Source organism: Protopterus annectens, chromosome 8.part0 (assembly GCF_019279795.1).
Source record: "Protopterus annectens isolate FY-2018-M chromosome 8.part0, PAN1.0, whole genome shotgun sequence".
Classification (NCBI taxonomy): Eukaryota; Metazoa; Chordata; order Ceratodontiformes; family Protopteridae; genus Protopterus; species Protopterus annectens.
The window spans coordinates 1,974,238,589-1,974,257,454 of NC_056741.1; the positions used below are offsets into that span (position 1 = coordinate 1,974,238,589).

Sequence of the window (18,866 nt, forward strand, 5' to 3'; positions counted from 1 at the left end):
GATCTATCATGTCAGGTTCCTTCCACGCCCATCAAGAGACCAAATCAATGAGGTCATTGATGGCAGAGTTTCTTTGAAGGTAGAAAGCCAGTTGCAAAGGCCTCCAGGAACAGAGACCCTCTTGGGAAGGGTTATCACGTGACCAACCTGCCCTTTGTTTCAGGAGCTCTAATATGTCTCCAAATGAGATGTCATCAGGTGGTGGTCTGGCGGACCCTTCCCCATACTATACTTTGCTGGGTTGTCTGGAGACTGGTTTGTGCTGGCTATCCCAGTGGATCAGATGACTGAGGCTCTGGACACATAGCTGAAGAGGGAAGAGAAGTCTGAACTTTGGGAATACAGAAAGCTCTCTCCACTGCCTCAAAGGAAGAATGTCTCACAGAAAAAGACATTGACAGCTCCAAAAAAATGCAGGCTCCCTTCTCCCTGAAGGCAAACTAATCAAGGAAGGAGTCTGAGTCAAGCTGTCCAGCACTGAAGCTCTGAGGGATAGAGATGGCTCTAACAGTTTCGGAATTGAATCTGTCACCCCAGAGCCAGTACTGATGCAACAGCTCTGAGAGTCAACCGCTCTGAGAGTCATCTGGCTCCAAAGTTCTCAGCGCTGGACCACTCAAAGATATCATCAGAGTCAAAGATGCCAACATCTTTGTATCCAAAGTGGATGACTCTGGTACTTTTGGATCAGACTGGTCCAAAACCGAAGGTCAGATCAAAGAAGGAGCTAACAAAGCAGGGCTAGTACTGACAAGAATCTCTAGACCCGATGGGGTTTGATCCAGGAGAACTCCCATTTGCATCTTCTTCCCGAGGAATGTTTTCATCATCCTGTCTACATCAGCTTGTGTAAGGCTCTTAGAAGAATGAATGGATAAGGCTGTGGACGAAGATCTAGAATGGTGTTGGGGTGATGCCATAAAAGGTAATAGGAGCAGAGAGGTGATTGGATCCAGCAATACAGGAGGTGATTGGACCCATTGAGATTTTTCTGCTCTGGATTTCACATCAGAAGCTTTAGATCTGACTTTTTTTTCATATTTCAAAGGAGGTTCTGAAGACAGAGCCAAAGCAGTAAAAGTTGCCATCTCTGGAGATCTTTTCCAAGACTCTCTAGATTGAGAATAATCCTCTTTTGTCCATTCTTTTTGGGGTTTGAGCCCCAGAGGCTGTAGAAGCAGTTTTAGAGGGCAGAAAGCCCATTAAGAATCAGTCTATTTTTCCTATCAACTAAAGCGTGGGTATTAAACCCTTTGCAGATGTCACAATAGGAGTCATGGTGAGTAGGCTCTAAACAATATACGCACTTTGAATGTGCGTCTGAGTTAGGGATTTTATGGCTGTAGGCCACATACTTTTTAAAACACAAAGGTTTATCAGACAAAATGGAAAAATTAAATAAAGTTAGAATAATTTTTTTTTTTAAACAACAGGGAAGAAAATACCAACAATGGTAATTTAAACAGAATGCTACCAGTACTTTAAGGGACAGTAATTCCAATGATGGTATTAAAGAATACTCAAAAGAGTAAGCTAACAAAAAAAAATAGAAGGAAATTTAGAACTAAACGTAATTAAAGTCTGCAGTAATAAAGGGGAGAAAAATGCATATTTTTATACACACTCCCAGATATGTGCTTTATATATATATGTATATATATATGTGTGTGTGTGTGTGTGTGTGTGTGTGTGTGTGTGTGTATGTATGTATTCCAATATATCAAGAGTTTACAGGGACCACATCAGAATGCTATGGTTGCAAACAAGAGTGACTAAGGCATTGTGGGTAAAGGAAGGAGCTCAAGTGTTTCATTGTTCCACAAGCTGGAAGAAGCAGCAGAGTCAGATCAAGGATCGGCTCAAATCCAACAGTGGAGGAATGAATGAAAATGACAACAACAGATCATGGAGTTTCCGCTGTTGGAAGGCCTGCGCATCAACAGCCTGCAATTCTGTAGACAAGTCTGGTACAGAAGAAACAAAATATTGCAACAGTAAGTGCTAAACATATTACCTACTCAGCAAACAGAAGAAACTACCTTAGCAAACCTTAGACAATAATGTAACAAAAGATAGTCTTCACACCCATCAAAATCCAAGCACCATGATGCAGTGGCAAGACCACCTAGCTAGCCACCATCCAGAGCTTAACTACTGAATACACTCACTTAAGAAAATACGTTCCAAAATGTGATGAAATCTCCTTTACTTCTTAGAAGTAATAAGGAGTAGGATCAGAATTCTTAAGCTGTTTCTTAAGGATGTATGGCTTCTATAGCCCATGAGAAGTGTAGAGTCTAAGTCTGTCCCAGGTCTTCTAATGAGAAGGCCTGCTGTCCCTGAGTGATGACTAAACACCTCCAAAATGCTGTTCTCCATAATCACATTGAAAACATTCTGCTTGCTTATGATAGCGCTGAAAACAAAACAGAATGATAACAGCAGCACTGGACTGCTGCTCCTGGGCTGGCAGGGAGATCCAACTTGGAGTCAAATTTTTTTTTTAATTCTTTTGTCTCATCCTGCCTAACAACCACTAAACTATTTGCTGCAACCATGACCATTCATTCCTCTCATTAAGAGGATAGCCACATACAGCTTAGCTGTCATCACACAGGCAGCCATGAGGAATTTTCCTTTTACTGGCCTTGAAAAGTACCCAGGCAACTGATGTGCAAAAGCCTACTATGTCCTACCCTGCAAGAATGCATACTCCCACAAACACATAATGAAACCTATCATGTGGACATGCATGTCAGCTTCCCAAATGCTGCACTGCACTGTACCATTCTCTTCAGTAAGTTCTGGTAATGCAGCAGGCTAAACTGCCTCCTTTCTTTCCACTCTACAATCAGTGAGCTGGCATATGTTGCTTATTCCCACCTACCCTTGTCAGCTTTTCCAGTGTCAGAGTTGCTAGTCAATCTTGATTCATCCGAGTCACAGTCCGGGCTTTATCCTTCGGTGCAATGGAACTAACATTTCCATCCAAGAGACCTTGCTCTCAAAAGGGAAACAAAAATGTTGGATACTTGAGGGCTCTCCTCAGTCATCCTTTTAGATTTGCCTAAACTGCAGGAAGATGCCAAGGTTGTGGGGTCACAAAGGACCTGAAATATAGTAAAGGCTTGCTTTTGTTACTCCTTGTCCAGACCTTGGGACAGCTGTACAAAATATTCTTCTCCCCAAACAGGATATTCAGATAACTTGAGCTCAAGAGTCTGTGCCATTCCATCCTGTGTCCTAACCACAGCATAGGCACATCAAAACTACAGTAGACAACAAGTAGACACTTTAGATACCATGGAAAAGGGCCATGACTGGCTACCTAATGATCTCCAGAAGGGGTGAATACTTCTCCAGTGCCTGATGCAACATGAATTGTAATCCAGGGAGAAGAGACAAAGTTAAGGGAATCCAAGCCCTAACTTGACAGAGTATCAGCATCTTGCCCATCCTGCCCCAGATTCTTGACTCTTTAGCAGGCAGTGAAGTGACAAGGCATTATGGCCTCCTGAATATTTGAGGGACCAAAGAAATCATACCATACTTGGCTGTTGGATATCCAATCTTACCCCACTCAGCTGGGTGTTCAGAGGGTGGTCAATCTTCCCTAGGAACCAATGTCACATTATATGGTGCTTCAAACTTGCAGAAATGCCATTCTTGAGCTCCATAGTTGGATGGCACAAGATTTCTCTCTTCCTCTTTCCTCATATACTCAGTAAGACATTTCTGGAAAATAATGGACAAAAGTCACAGGCTACTCTATGGATGGATTTTAATAGTCTGAGGGTTTCTCAAAATAAGGAATTAATGGGGGGGGTCATGAGTTCTTGTTGCATGTCTCCAACTCAGAGGCAAAGGCTTCTGGGTCTGAGTCCCCTTACAAAGTAATAACCAGGACACAGTAAGAAGCTCTCCGAGACTCAGCCATAACTTGGGTGTCTCATGCATGGTCAACAAGAAAGGGATCAAGAATAACATAGATGGATGGATGCCCAGTTCTAGGTGATGGCACACCACTGATTGAGGATGTGTCTGTCAAAAGCATCACAGGGTATGCAGAAGCCAATGTCAAGGATGGTGCTGGACTCGGATCACGTTCCCTAATATTGTGCAATGGAAGAACAGGTTTTATAAGACCCGACCAGTAAGCCTTGGTGTTGGTTTAGAAGACCCTGGTGAACACTCCTGTCTCTGTAAGTCATCAAGCCCAGCTGGACCCCAAGAGGGAGGCCTGGAAAGAAAAGTCTTCAGTCAAGTGCAACCATCAAACTATGACTGTGTACTTGAGGAACCATTCTTGAGAGTTGAAAAGTCCTGTGTCTGTTCCAGCAGTTCAACTGAAAGAAGTGTAGTACTAACACCCAGGGCATAGAATTGGTTAGCAAAGAGGATGTAAAAACTGTGACCACTGCAATTGCAGGAACCACCACAGAATTCTCATGTGGTACTGCGTTAACAACCATTATTATTCATGACACCATTAGTCCCAGAACCCTGAGCACCAGTGCAACAGGTGGGGGCTGCAGACTGTGGAAGATTTTGAACTGTTCACTTCAAAGTCTGAATCCTGTCCAGAGAGAAAAAAAAATCTATGGATTTGATGGGGTCCGACCGAGCCTATGAACAAATTCTCTTTGTTAATTGAAGATTTGACTTCTGGAAGTTTATAGAACTTCCCAAGGACAGACAGCCTAAGCAGATAGTCTCCAGTCTCTATGAAAGAATCCATCCTGGGAACCGCTAACAGCCAGTCGTCTAAGTATGGGAAACGCAATCCTTGGAAATGGTTAGTGAGCTGCTATGACAGTCATACACTTAGGGAACACCTGGAAGACTGTGGTGAGACCAAAGGACATGACTCAGAATTTATAATAACTGGCTAACAAACTGAAAAGCAGCAGCTTCCAGGACACTTTTGATAACTTTAAGTGAAGAAAACATCCTGGAGGTCCACTGAGCATGTCCTGTTGTCTGCTCCAAGACAGGGCTGAACTGACTGCACTGTGACCATCCTGAACTGGATCTTTCTGACATATTTGTTTAGGTGGTTGAGGTCCAATTGGGCCTGAGGTCCTGTTTTTTTTTCTTTGTAATCAAACAGAGTAAAAGCCTGTCCCTCTCTGGTCTGGCAGGACCTCCTGCATGGCTCTTTTGTAGAGCAACACGATGATCTCTCTCTATTGCTTCTGCTTGACTGGGTGGAACATCCGGAATCTGGGGGTGTTTAGGAAAGTGGGTATAGTATAGTCTCCGGATTTGATCCCTTTGTGACCCATCTGTCATGCATGATGGTCTCCCCCATGGATGGGTAAAGAAATAAACAACTTTGCCTGCCTCTAGAGAACAGCAGTCAGGCAGATCTTCAGGGACATTTGAGGTACTTGTTGTACCTCATCTGCCTCTGGGCCTGCATCTGTTAAAGGGGCCAAAACTGCAATGACCTTCCCTCTCAGAAGATGTATCGAATGGCCGATGCTTAGGTCTTTCTTAACCCACAGTGATCTTGGCCCCTTCTGGTTCCTGTTATACTATCTTTGTGGGACCATAAACCTCACTCCAGTGGCACAAAGTGTCTTGCTGACCTAGTCACATTTCTGCATTTTTTTCTTTCACCAATGGTCACAATAGCAAATATGCAATAAAATGGACAGTGGTAATGACCACTTTAAAGTGGTCCACAAAGTTCAAGAAGTGAAGCCAAACCTAATGTCTCATAGCCATGCTTACTCTGACTGACCTCACTGCTCCATCAGCAGCATTATGCATAAGGTGCATGAAGTCTGAAATGTTGGACATCTTGCAAAGAGCTGCCTCCAATTTCTTCCTTGAGTCCAATGTTCAGGGTATTTTCAGAGTGGTTTGGGCTTGCTGCACCATATTCATCTGAAAACAATTCATATGAGTGGCATAGTTCAGATCCCTTAAAAGCAAATGTGCTTGACCTACACGCCTGCTTCCCTAATCAATCCATTCACTGGGCCTCCTGCTTGACCTATATGCCAGCTTCCCTAATCTATCCACTCACTGAACCTCCTTGTTAGGGGAGATGGACAGAGGCTGAATCATCTGTCAGCTTGTTCATTGCTGCTGCCATAATAACAGAATCCACCATAGGAGGCTTTGCCCAGTGCTGTCTGTCCTTGGAAGTTATGAGAACTTCTCAGGTTTCCATGGCACTACCTCACACCTATTTGACTTCTGCCATGACCTCCTTACATTCACATAGATTAACTTATCTGTTTACAGAAACACCAAAGCAGACAGGATAAAGCTGTAGGCCTCAAACAGAACCTCATCATCTGGGGCTGGAGGGTCAGTAAGCTAATAACCCTTTGGCCACATAAGCTCCAACATTTTGCTAAAGGTGGTGTCTTCAGGAGGGGACTGGGGAACCCTCTCTGTCATCCATGACAGTGTTTGATGTAAGATTTTCTGATGGGGAGCCTGTATGTTTCTTCTTACACATCCTCTTTCCTCAGTACTTGAGGAGGGGTATGCCATGGGACAGGCTCAACAACAAGTCTTTGGCATAGACTTCATAATTGCTCTGCTTCTGGTCCAACAGCTTTGTCAGATAGAAAAAATATTTTTTTTCTTTTGCCACTGAATTAGGAGGTCCTCTAAATCAAGAAATAAGTAACAAAAAGTACAAGCAATCCACTAACACCATCAGCAATGTAAACATAACACAAAATTCTCACAAAATTTTGCTGGCAACAACATTATACAACCACCTACAACAGCTACAAACTTCTAGTCAAGACAGAAATTTTTTAAATAAAACATTTTTTAAGGTGCTGATGGTTGGAAAAAGATGCTGACAGCAAAGCGGGAAGGAAAATAGGGCTAAGACAGCCAAAGGTACTGTAGAAAGACAAAAGCTATCACTACCTAACAAGACCAAATGAATTATTTATTTATTTTTCATTTGTTTACTGGGAGAGTCCGACTGGGTAAGTTTCCCATTTTCAGCGGAGGCCCGGGGACAAAAGCTCATACAGTACAAGATTAATAATACAGAAAGATACACGTACAAATATACTTAAAAATATACATACAAAATATGCATAAGAAAATTATACACAAGAAATTTGAGGGCAATACAATTAAAAGAAAATAAATCCTTATCTACCTTAAGGTATAATTGTAAGATCAAGCGAAACACATAACAAATAGACTAAACAAGTATGTGCGTGCATTACATACAAAATATGTGCAGCACCCTGAGTGAGGTATATGGTGTACAGTATATATTTGGTATAGTGTGAGGTTATCCTGGGTTTAAACAGGTACACTTCCAAGAGCTGGTTAAGTAGGACCGGCAAAGGTTTTTAAAGTTATGCTTACTATTTAGGGTATGGACTTCTAGAGGAAGGATATTCCATATTTTTACAATGGCACTAGAGTAGAGGAAGTCACCTGAACAATTGCTGCTTTTGGATATTTCGACCAGCATTTTGTTGGAAAATCTTAGCAGATGACTGTTAGTGTAGTGATTTAGTAGGCCTTGTAGAGTGGAGATTTTTTGGGGTGGTATAGGATCTGGTGTGCAACTGTAAGTTGGCAATAGGTCAGTAAGTTTGGTAGTTTCAGCCAGGATAGTTGTTTGAGGGCTAGACAATGGTGGGTCCTGAAAGCTGAGTCAGTAGCAAACTTTGCAATTTTGTTATAACAGCTGGTTAATTTGTTTAAATCTCCTTTGCTTAGGTCATTTAGTATGGGGGAAGCATAGACAAGTGTAGAGAGTAGGTGGATTTTTGCGATGATGTCTTTACTGTTGTTGGTGAGGTAGTTTTGCATCTGTAGTGGGTTCTGAGTTTTTTTATGGGGGTGGGTGAGAATGCAGGTTGGGTAGGGTAGAGAAGCGGAGGGGAGTGAGCCCAAGCGGAGCGCGTTGGACCCTGGACAAACCATGCACCAAAAAAAACTGTCTGATAGGACAAGGAATAGGAGGTATGTGCTAGGAAAGGCTAAGAATAATGACTGTTCTTTGGAAGTTTTGATGCTAATAAGTACAGCCCCTATATATTATGCTTCATGGAAACACTTACCAATGCCTTGAATCTTTGTTTTTAATGATTTCCTGGTAGAGTTGAACTAGTAGTAGCGCTTTAAGGCAAATTAGAAATGTTAGAGCCAAACAGAAAATCCAAAGTAATTAGAAAGGAGGCTTTCAATGGATATGGTCGCACAGCTGGGAGGGCTGTGTTGCCCCTGGGAGTTTGCACGCAACTGGCAGCAATGATGCACTTTATAAAAACAAGTGAGTTAACAGCAGAGATGGAGATACAAACAGGTATCTCAAAAAAAGACCTTTAGGGCTTGTTGTAGTGGGTTCTGTACACTGGTCACCTGTAAGCTATCTGCCAACTGTGTACCAGTTGAGGGGGGAGCACAGACGAACAACAAACTGAGTGAAAGCAGAACTAAGTAAAGAGGGAAAAGGACTGGTTAGAGTGTAAGAATACACTGATTAGGATATATCCAGCCTAAAATGAGAGCATATAAACAGTACAGATATGGCTTTTACAGTATATTAACTTGTTTGTTCTTTGTAGCTCTTCAGATATTACTATTTCAGTATAATAACAGTTGTTTGTAATGCTAGACAGGCACTAAGAGAGGGTGAGCGTGGCTACAAAGTTAAGCTCTAACAGCAAAAAAAAAAATAATAATAATAAAAGAGGTGGAGCACTTAATGAGAGATTTACATCTATTCACGATGGTGACAAACAAGATCTGAGGAAACTAGATCCGTGTGCATGATGGGAAGGAAAATCTTAAAGGGGCTTGAGAGGCTGGAGTACTAGTGCTGCTGAATCAGATCTGACAATTGGCTTGAGGGCCCATTAGTCAGATCACAGGAAATGAATGAAAAGGATCTACCTTCTATCTTTATTTTTCTTAAATGTTGCATCTCACACTATTGAGGATATTTAAACAGAAACTGTTATTGTATCCTAGAAAATGGTTTATGTGAATGCTCATTTACATATTGTACTGTGATTTAATTTAGTTTGCAGCAGTTATTTACTTAGAATGCACATATTTTAGAATCTTGTTGGTATCTTTTAAGTGAAACTATACACTTTGAGTATATTTCATAAACTTTGTAGCCTTGTACTTATCTAATGTCTGCAGATACTGAATGTGCATAGTCTTCTATGCAGAAGCCCTACTCTCCCCAATTCCCCCTGAAAATAGGCTAGTTCCCAGTGAATCCAACTGATGAAATAAAAAAACAAGTACCTCTAAACTATTAACCTGATAAATAGAAGTCTAATAATTCATTGCATATGGCACTTAAAGACAGCTACAACAGATGATGGATAATAAAAGCCTGCAATACATACACAAGTGGTATGTTCTCTACAGTTGAAAGACTGAAGCCAAAGTTGAGCTGGCAAAATTGCATCCACTACCAGGCAACAAATCTGCATAACAGACTAAAAAATATGCAAAAGTGCTGCTTACTGTTGGTTCATAAAGTTAAAGACAATATGACATAGTACGTGTGTGTGTGTGTATATGAGCGTGTGCCCACACACATGTATATGTGTGGATAGTTACCCATCTTTCAATTGTGCAGGAACCACTACTCACATGGATGATCCTATCCCCTTTGAAGGGAGATGCTTAAACTATGGTATCTTACTTTCTAATAAAGCAGATGAAGACATCATTGAGGAAATTCCAGTGTCTCGTGTCTCACGCAACCAATTACTTATGTGAAGTCAACCCCAAAGTTAGAACCACAGGGCTGGCAAGAAAAAGCCCCAATATCTTCCAAAGAAAGGTGTGCTGTCTAACAGCTGCTTAATTTTCCACCCCTCTTTCCAATGTCCAGACTACTACTCAAACAAAGCACAGGTTGTAGCTAATGCAGTGGGGGTACTCTACTCTGCATAACTAACCCAGCACATTGAAACAGTGTACTTAATTAGGTCAGACTTTCTACAGACTGCTATAAGCTTACCTTGGAATAAATCAGAGACAGATTCTATGCTGCACATCACTGTGAAATAGCACTAGTGTCCTAAAGCCACATGAAGACAGGATTTAATGTCCAGAGACAAGCTTACTTGATTGTCATTACAAAAGACACTTCTGCATACACCTGCTAATCTTAAAATGGACTACCACTACAACATGTACAAATTCTTCAAAGTTTTTTCTAACTTGTCATCTCCTTGATAATTGAAAGGCTGCACTGAAAAGCCTGAACAAGGGCAGATAATGGTCAACAAAGAATATGGCTTATGTTTACGTCTTCTGTTTTCACATGAAGAAAAGCATACTTACGGTTTAAGGTTTATGATGTTCAAGATGTCCACTACCACAGAGAGATCATTCATAGCAACAGCAGAATCCAGTGATGTCTACAAAAAAGCAGATTTCAGTCCCTTATTCATACATTTGCTATGACTATACACCCGTCCAAAATAATACATTTTTTTCAACTAAGCAAACAATCTATGCATCACTGAAAACAAAAGGATTAAACTGACCAGACTAAGCAACCTGCTAAAATTTGACATGCCTAATTTCTACAAGTTTGCTATAATCCAACCAAGACTAATACGGGAAAAGAAGGGGGATTAAAAAAGAAAGCATCTCCCTCTTATGTTATCTTTATGTTTTTGTTAAGAATACAACAAAGTTATGAAATGCACAAAACATGCAACTTCATTGTTCTATGAAATACATTTGCAATGTAAAACAGAAAATGTATAAAATATGTGAATAGGACTACAGGATATGCAATTGTTTACTATTAAATTGGTGCCGAAAGCTGAAATTGAAACTTAAGTGCAAAACTTTAATGTTTTTTTTACATGTAATTGCAAAAGTGAAACTTTTTCAAGAATGTGGGTGTTGAGGGGAAGGCAGCCAGAGTGCAGCAGTGTTTAAAAGGTGAAAATGTGACATTTGAGAGGATGAGGCAGAGTGGCTATTTTCTCTCTCTCACACACACACATAAACGCGCGTGCACACATGCACACACATACACACACGAGCACACACACACACATGCACACTCCTCAGATTACCAGGGCTGAATTTTGCTGCTCCCTGCTACTTCTACATTAGGTGATGGAATTTTCCATAAAGACCATTGGTTCAGCTGAATTTTGACTGGCAGGTGAGAAGGCAGGAATAGCCTGGCAGCCACTGTTAAGTCTGTGCTTGTTTACAGCACTATCTCAACCAGTATCCTGTGCTGGTCCCACAAACTAGTACACCACCCCATCAGCTTTTCAAGTGAAGACCAAACAAAAGATCTTCTAAAAAACGGCAAGATGCCAACTGGCTTCCTGCAGACAGTACCCCCAGTACATAGCCCCCTCTCCAACTTTTCAAGTGAAGAGAAAATAAATGTCTGCTTCTTCAGCTATTATACCAACCCAGTGCAGGTGGCCAGATACATGATACACCCACCCCCCCATGCACCAGCTGTTCAATGGGGAAACAAAATAGTCTACAATCAAGTATCCCAGGCTCTTGAAATGATGGAGCCACTCAGGCCCCTTTACTACCCTCTGCCCCCAACCTTCCTTCCTCACATTTTAACTAAAAAAAAAAAATCTTTATTTCTTTTAAACTGTAGTAAATTGCTTGCTACAGATGTAGTAAGCAAACAGTTTATACCCAGCACAGAGCACCTCAGTGCTCAGGTTTCACTTTATAAAGAAAATATATATTTTTTTACTTTTAAACTGTAGCAACCAGTTGTTACAGTTAGTTTAAACCACACATGGAGTTCTACAATGCTCAGGTTTTACTGAATTAAAAAAAAAAAGGAAAGAAAAAAATATTTTAAACACTAGCAAATTTGCTGCAGTATTCAGGGGTGACTGCAGATGCAATACTGGATTTTAAAAGCCACTTTGCTTTGAAGAGCGATCAGGATCTGCTAATCTCTCCCCAACACTTTGAACCCAGGGCATTTGCCCTCTTTACTCCACCCTAGTTACATTACTGCTTGATTATTTTGTTTGCTTCTAGATTATTCCTCCAAATATATGATTTTGCCTTCTATTTTTGCTCTGCCTTCATAGACAGCGACAGACAGGGTTTAGTAATCCCTTTGGCCAGAAATTAGGAAATATTTAGCTGGGTAGTGAGTAAAATCTGTCTACGCATTTTATTTTACACTTTCTCAATGCAAAACTACATTTTGTATGCCTACTTGATTAACTGTAGTACTTAATCTTCTGTTACAAAATAGCTCTATCTATAAAAGCTTGTAGCTCGTTACTTATTTAATAATTGATATAAGGATCTAATATCTGTTTGTGTGGGACTGCTGGCATCTCCAGTCTGGAACAGAAACACTGCTAGCCAAACAGTACAGTTGTGTACACTTACCATAAATGTAGATGTTCGAGTGTATTCACTGTTGCAGTCATCCCATTTGGGTTATCTGCCTGCAGGTAGCCCTCATCCATCCTGAATACCAGAGTCTTCAGATTTCGGCATCAGATGCTGTCACTTCTTCCATGATGTCAGGTCGTCAGCAGTATAAAACATGCAGCCGATGCCATTACATCAGTTTTTTTTTTGCCTCAGATGTCAGGTGCCCCCACAATAGGAAGCAATTACATGGTTTGGTACACCCCCGGCAAAAAGTAAATACACATGATATAATATATGCCAAACAAGAAGGAAAGGTAGAGCCAAAAGAAGTCAGGGGGCTGGAGGGAGGGTAACCAGGACTGCAACAGTGAATACACTCGAACATCTACATTTATGGTAAGTGTACACAACTGTACTATGTTCTTCATTTTTCACTGTTGCAGTCATCACATTTGGGTTGATTCCCAAAGCTAAGGAAGAGTGGAGGCGGTTAAGAAGCATTAGGGCTAGCAATCAGGCCTTGTAAGACTGCTGTGGCAAATCCAGGTCTGGATTTAGAAAAAATAGGCAGGTGGTAATGCTTGGTGAAAGTATGTACAGAGCTCCAGGTAGCAGCTTCCAGGATGTCCCTGGTAGGGACTCCTCTGAGAAATGCCGTAGAGGTAGATGCAGCCCTGGTGGAATGTGATCTTATCCCCTGTGGGGTAGGTTTTCCATGGTGCTTGTAGTAGAAATGGATACAATGGGCTATCCATTTGGAAATGGTTGGCTTTGAAATGGCCTTCCACTCTGCCCCTGCAGCAAAGCTAACTAGCAGCTGGTCAGATTTTCTGAGAGGCTTAGTTCTGTCCAAACAGAATCTAAGCTATCACTGCACATCCAGAGAATGCAGTATCCTTTCCCCCTTATTTTGAAGGATTAGGGAAAAAAGTAGGCAAATGAATGGACTGGTTTAGAGCCACACTAGACACCACCTTGGGCATAAAGGATGGATTAGTCCTGAGGGAAACCCTGTCCGCATGGAAGATAATGAAGGGTTCCACTGCTATAAGGGCCTGCAGTTCAGACGCTCCTCTTGCAAAAGTGATGGCTAGAAGTAAGGCTGTCTTCCAAGAAAGGAATTTCAACTCTGCAGTAGCAGCTGGTTCAAAAGGGGGAAGAATGAGATTTTCCAATACAAAGTTAAGGGCCCAGGCTGGAGTGGGAGCTCTCCAGGGGGGGGGGGGGTCTTAAATTTTTGGCCCCTCTAAGGAATTGTTTTAGCAAGAGATGAGAGAAGAGGGGTGGCTTAGTATTATAATGTGCTGAAATGGCAGAGGCATGAATCTTAATAGTTGAGAAAGATAAACCCTTGTGGAGCATTTCTGTTAAATAATCTAGACTATGTGTTAAGCTGGGCACCTTTGTGCCCATCCCCTGAGCCTGACTCCAGGAACAGTATGTATCTTTTCCACTTTTCTGAATAGGATTTCCTAGTACTAGGCCTCCTTGCCTCAAGAATGACATCCAGCACCTGCTTACTGAGGGTTGTTAGAGAAGAGCTCAGTGAATTAGCCAGGGTGCAAGGTTCAGGGTTTGAAGCTGAGGGTGCAGAATCTGGCCCGCCTGCTGGGACAGCAGGGAAGGGGTCTGAGGCAGGTGCCATGGTTGCAGCACTGTCAAGACTGCACAAAAGGGGGTACCAGTGTTTGCGTGGCCAGTCTGGGGCATTCAGGATTGTCCTTGGCTTGTCCTGTTTGATCTTCAGTAGAACCTTCGAGAGGAGAGGCAGAGGGGGAAAGGCATAAATTAAGAGGCTTCCCAAGGTAAAGGACAGGGCATCCACTTTCCAAGATTGACTGTGGGGAGTTTTGGTGCAGAATCTGTTCAATTGGTAGTTCTGAGGGGAGGCAAACAGGTCTACCTCTGGTGTCCCCCATTTGTTCAAGAGTTTGAATATTTTGGGTTCCAGTTTCCATTCATGTGGATCCATGAGATTTCTGCTTAAGTCGTCTGCCAGTGAATTTAGCTTGCCTGGCAAGAACTGAACTAGCAGGTTTACTTAGTAGCTCAAGGCTGTGTTCCACAGAGCCATGGCTAGTCTGCAGAGTGGGTAGGAATGGGTTCCCCCCCGCTTATTTATGTACCACATAACTGTGATGTTGTCCTGGAAGAATAAGGTCTTTGAAGGCTGTCAGAGCATTCTGTACAGCTAACATTTCTTTTTGATTGATATGTAGGTGCATCTGTTTTGAGTTCCATTTGCCCTGAATGCACTGCCCTGCCATGTGAGCCCTCCATGCATAGTCTGATGTGTCTGTTGTTAGGGTTTGGGCGGCAGGGGGTAGAGTGAAAGAGAGCCCCTTGTTGTGGTAGCAGACCTCTGCCCACCAAAGAAATTCTGCCCTTAGGCAAGGAATGATAGGAATCATTGTTTCCAGGTCCTGAGAATGTTGACACCACAGACCTTTTAAGATACCATTGAAGTTTCCTCATATGCAGCCTTGCATATGGAATTAACAGAATTCAAGAGGCCATGAACCCCACGGCTTGCAGGATTTTCCTTGGAGATAGTCGAGTTTTTGTGGCCAGTAGATTGAAGTAGGTTGTCAAACTTGTTTCTCCGGAGTGAGGAATGCCATCTGGGAAGTTGTGTTCAAACTTGCTCCCGGGAATACAATCTGTTGGCAGGGTACTAGGTGAGATTTCTTCTCATTGATGGTGTACCCCAGTGAGGTTAGAAGTCTCTACAAATGCCAGGTGTTGTAATAGCATGTCCTGACTTTCTGCCTGAATCAGGCAATTGTCCAAGTATGGGTAAATCTGAATATTTCCCTCCCTGCAAAATGCAATGGCTGGAGCTAGGCACTTTGCGAATACTCTGGGTGCAGTAGATAAGCCAAAGGGAAGTGCAGAGAACTGATAGTGCATGGAGCCCACCCTGAAATGTAGGTATGGTCTGCAGGATTCCCTTACTGCGATGTACAGGTAAGCTTCTTTTAAGTCTAGGGTTGCCAGCCAGGCATCATTGGCTAGCATAGGAAGAAGCTGTTGAAGAGTTAGCATTTTGAATTTTGGATCCACCAGACAGGTGTTGAGAATAGAGAAGTCCAAGATAGGACGCCATGAGTTTTCTTTTCTGGGAACCAGGAACAGTCTTGAATAAAAACCTTGTCCGCTTTGTTCTGCTGGGACAGGTTGAATAGCCATGATACAGAGGAGAGATAGCACTTGTTTTTGGGCCTCCGCCCACTGATTTGGGTGGAGGTCTGGCCATCCACTTGGGGTTGGGAGTGAGTGGAAGTGGAATCTGTATCCTAGGGAAACTCTGTTTAAAACCCATTTGTCCTGGGTAATGAGTTCACAATTTTTTGCATGCAGGGCGGGCTTTCCTCCTAAGGGAGCAAGTAGTTGAGCAGGGCTTGGAAGAGTTAAGGATAAGTCATTGTGCCATTTTTCCATAGAGGGGAGGCTTACTACTCCCTGCTTTGGAAGTGGGAGCCCCCCACTGCTTAGATCTGTGCATAGCCTGAAACTGAAGTCTTGGTGGTCTGCTGCTCCTGGGTTTGGACTGAGAAGGCCTGGGAGGGACTGGAAAAAAACAGTTCCTTGAAGGCCAATGCCTACTGAATCTAGGAGGCTGTACTTGTAAGAAATCTTTAACAGTCTGCATAGATTTAGCTTTTTCCTCCATCCTTTTGAGGACTACTTCTGCTTTGTTGCCAAAAAGACGGTCTTGGTTTAAGGGTGCATCCAGCAATTTAGCTTTAACGTGATCTGGCAAGTTTTGTTCCTTAAGCCAAGCATGCCTTTTAAGTACAGACCCAGTGACAGCAGCCCTGCAAGATGCTTCCAGAGCATCAAAACCACATTGCAAAGTATGTTTAACAACTTGTTCAGCAGAATGCATTAACTCTTGCAAATCCTTGTGTTCAGCACAGTCAGGAATCAACATAATTTTCTGTTTAAGTGGTCTCATAATATGCTGCTGATACTTTAACATATGAAACTAGCAATTTAAAGCCCTAATGGCCAAAGTAGCAGAAGTGTATACCTTCTTACCCCATATGTCTAAAGCTCTACAGTCCCTATCAGAAGGGGTATGATTTTTGGCAGTAGTAGCCTTAATGCCTTTTGGTCCTTGAGAAATGGTCTCTGGATCCACAGTAGGATTCTTGAAGAGGAATTTGTGAGAGTCAGGTACTCTGTAGTACCTGCCCGGTTTCCTGGGAGCTGGAGGCAAAGTGTCTGGGGTAAGGCTGGATTCCAAGAAAACATTATCTACAATCCCCAGAACAGGAGGGATAGCTAGAGGCCTATGTTGAGGCAGGAGTAAAAATTCCCTAAGTCTCTTTTTGGACTCATAATAGTCCTGGCTTTCCCAGCGGAAATGCTCCCTAAGTGTATGCAAGGTTTCACCAAAAGAAAAATCCTCTGCATCAGAATCCTCATAAGTAGATAAGGGTAAATCCTGGTAGTCAGAAGGAACAGAGAGATCAGATTCCTGATCAGAAGAATCAGAAAGGAAATCAGTTCTAGGTCTCTAAGAGGAGGAAGGCTGGCTTCCCCTAATTAAGGTAATAAGGTCTTCTGCCATTCTAATCATTTGTTTTTGAGGCATATGGGCCTGAGAATGCGGTTTGGCCATCGGTTTTCTAGGCGTAGTGCGAGCATTAAGCCTAAGGAATTCGGTATTCTTAGCTTGAAACGAAGTCATCGGTTAAATATGAAAATCAGTAGGCCTAAATACACCCTCAGAAGCCGGTGCCTGCACAGCGGCTCTGGACCCATCCAAGGTAGAGATATCTGCAAGTTCCATAGTCAAAGAAGCATCTCGCGGACTCTGAATGGGTCTCAGTAGCGAATCTGTAGTAGTGGGTATCAGGGACTGTGAAAGCACCTCACTGAGTACTGGCGGACTGGCGACTAGCTTAACGGAAGCGTTGTCAGCAGTTTTGAACCTATGCGGTCTGTCTCTGTCTTTATCTTTACGTTTTTTCGAAAGATTGGTAGTCGGATGGCTTAACGAAGCCATTTCGGAGTACGGAGATCGAGAATGAAAGTATTTAGCTACAAAAATAGCCCGACGATGAATAGTTCGGGCGTTGAACAAGGCAAAAAACTGACAGCGAGGGACGTTGTGGTCTGGGCCTAAACAGATGACGTAGTAAGAATGAAAATCTCTGTGAGGTATTTGCTTTCCACAGGCAAGACAATTGTTGATTTTTTCTGACATCGGTTAGAGCAAGAAAAAGGATCCCCATTGGAGTACTTATTTTTTGACGACTTCAGGTCTGAAACTCCAAAATGAAAATTTCAGGAGTCGGCTGACCGGCACTTGTGAAATGTTTCTGCTTCAGGCACCGCACGGCAAGAAAGACTGATGTAATGGAGTCAGCTGCATGTTTTATACCCTTGATGACCTGACGTCATGGAAGAAGTGACAGCATCCGATGGAGAAATCCGAAGACTCTGGTATTCAGGCTGGCTGAGGGCTACCTGCAGGCAAATAACCCAAATGTGATGACTGCAACAGTGAAACACGAAGAACATCCACCATGATTTTTTCATATTTCCCCACAAACTAGGAATTGAACACAAATACAATATTATGCCAGGTTTTGGACAATATTTTCATTGCATGGGAAGCTAGTGAAACAGACACAGAAAGATTTTTGGAATATTTACATTCTACTACTTCTTTTTTAAAATTTACTCACCATTATAGTAGAGAAAGGATTAATTACTTGGCAGTTACAGTTTATAAAGATGAAAAAAAAGAACAGATAGAAAGTACCATCTATAGAAAGGCTACGTATTCTAATAGTATGCTACATTTCAGTAGATGTCATCCATTGCACCAAAAAAGGCATTATTAAGGGACAGTATATTAGGTTAGCTTGAATGACAACACCCTATTCTTTGAGGAAGCGAATAAATTAAGAAATGTTTAGGATCAGGGAGTATCCTCTTGAGTTAATAAACACAATATACTTAGAAATAGAAATAGAGAGAAATACAGGTAGTATTAAACCTATTTTGAATAGTGTAGAACAGATAAAAGTTCAGAGAGAAAAAACTGACAAATATATGTGTTCTTTTATTACATCTTATACACAGGAATATTCATAAATCCAGGACATTATTAAACAAAATTGGGCTATCTTTAACCCTTTTGATGGCATCAATAAAGTCCTGGGGGATAAACCTAATTTTGTCACAAGGAGAGCTAAGTGTATTAAAAAATTATTAGAGGGGAATTATAGATTGGAAATGGTCTTGAATGAGAAAGCAAAAGGTAATATGGAGCATGTTCGCAATGCCCATACATTCTGGAAAAGAATGAAGTGGTTGTCAACATTCGTGTTAGAACCAATTCCTACCGTACTTGTAGAACAGAGGGTTTGACTTATTTAGCAATATATAAGGAATGCTCTAGTTTTTATGTTGGGAAGACTATTCGTACTTTTAAGGAAAGAATTTATGAACATGTATACGATATTAGACAGAAAAGAAACACT

The 18,866-nt window shown here is 41.9% G+C and overlaps 1 protein-coding gene across 2 annotated transcripts in view; it reads right to left on the minus strand.

Annotated features, from left to right (window-relative positions):
- KATNB1 (katanin regulatory subunit B1) overlaps window positions 1–18,866 on the minus strand; it is a 1,167,103-nt gene that overhangs the window by 112,224 nt on the left and 1,036,013 nt on the right. For both annotated transcript variants that reach the window (XM_044081511.1, XM_044081512.1), the window contains one exon: window positions 10,312–10,388. In XM_044081511.1, the coding sequence (XP_043937446.1) occupies window positions 10,312–10,388 (77 nt within the window). The remainder of the gene's footprint in view (window positions 1–10,311; window positions 10,389–18,866) is intronic.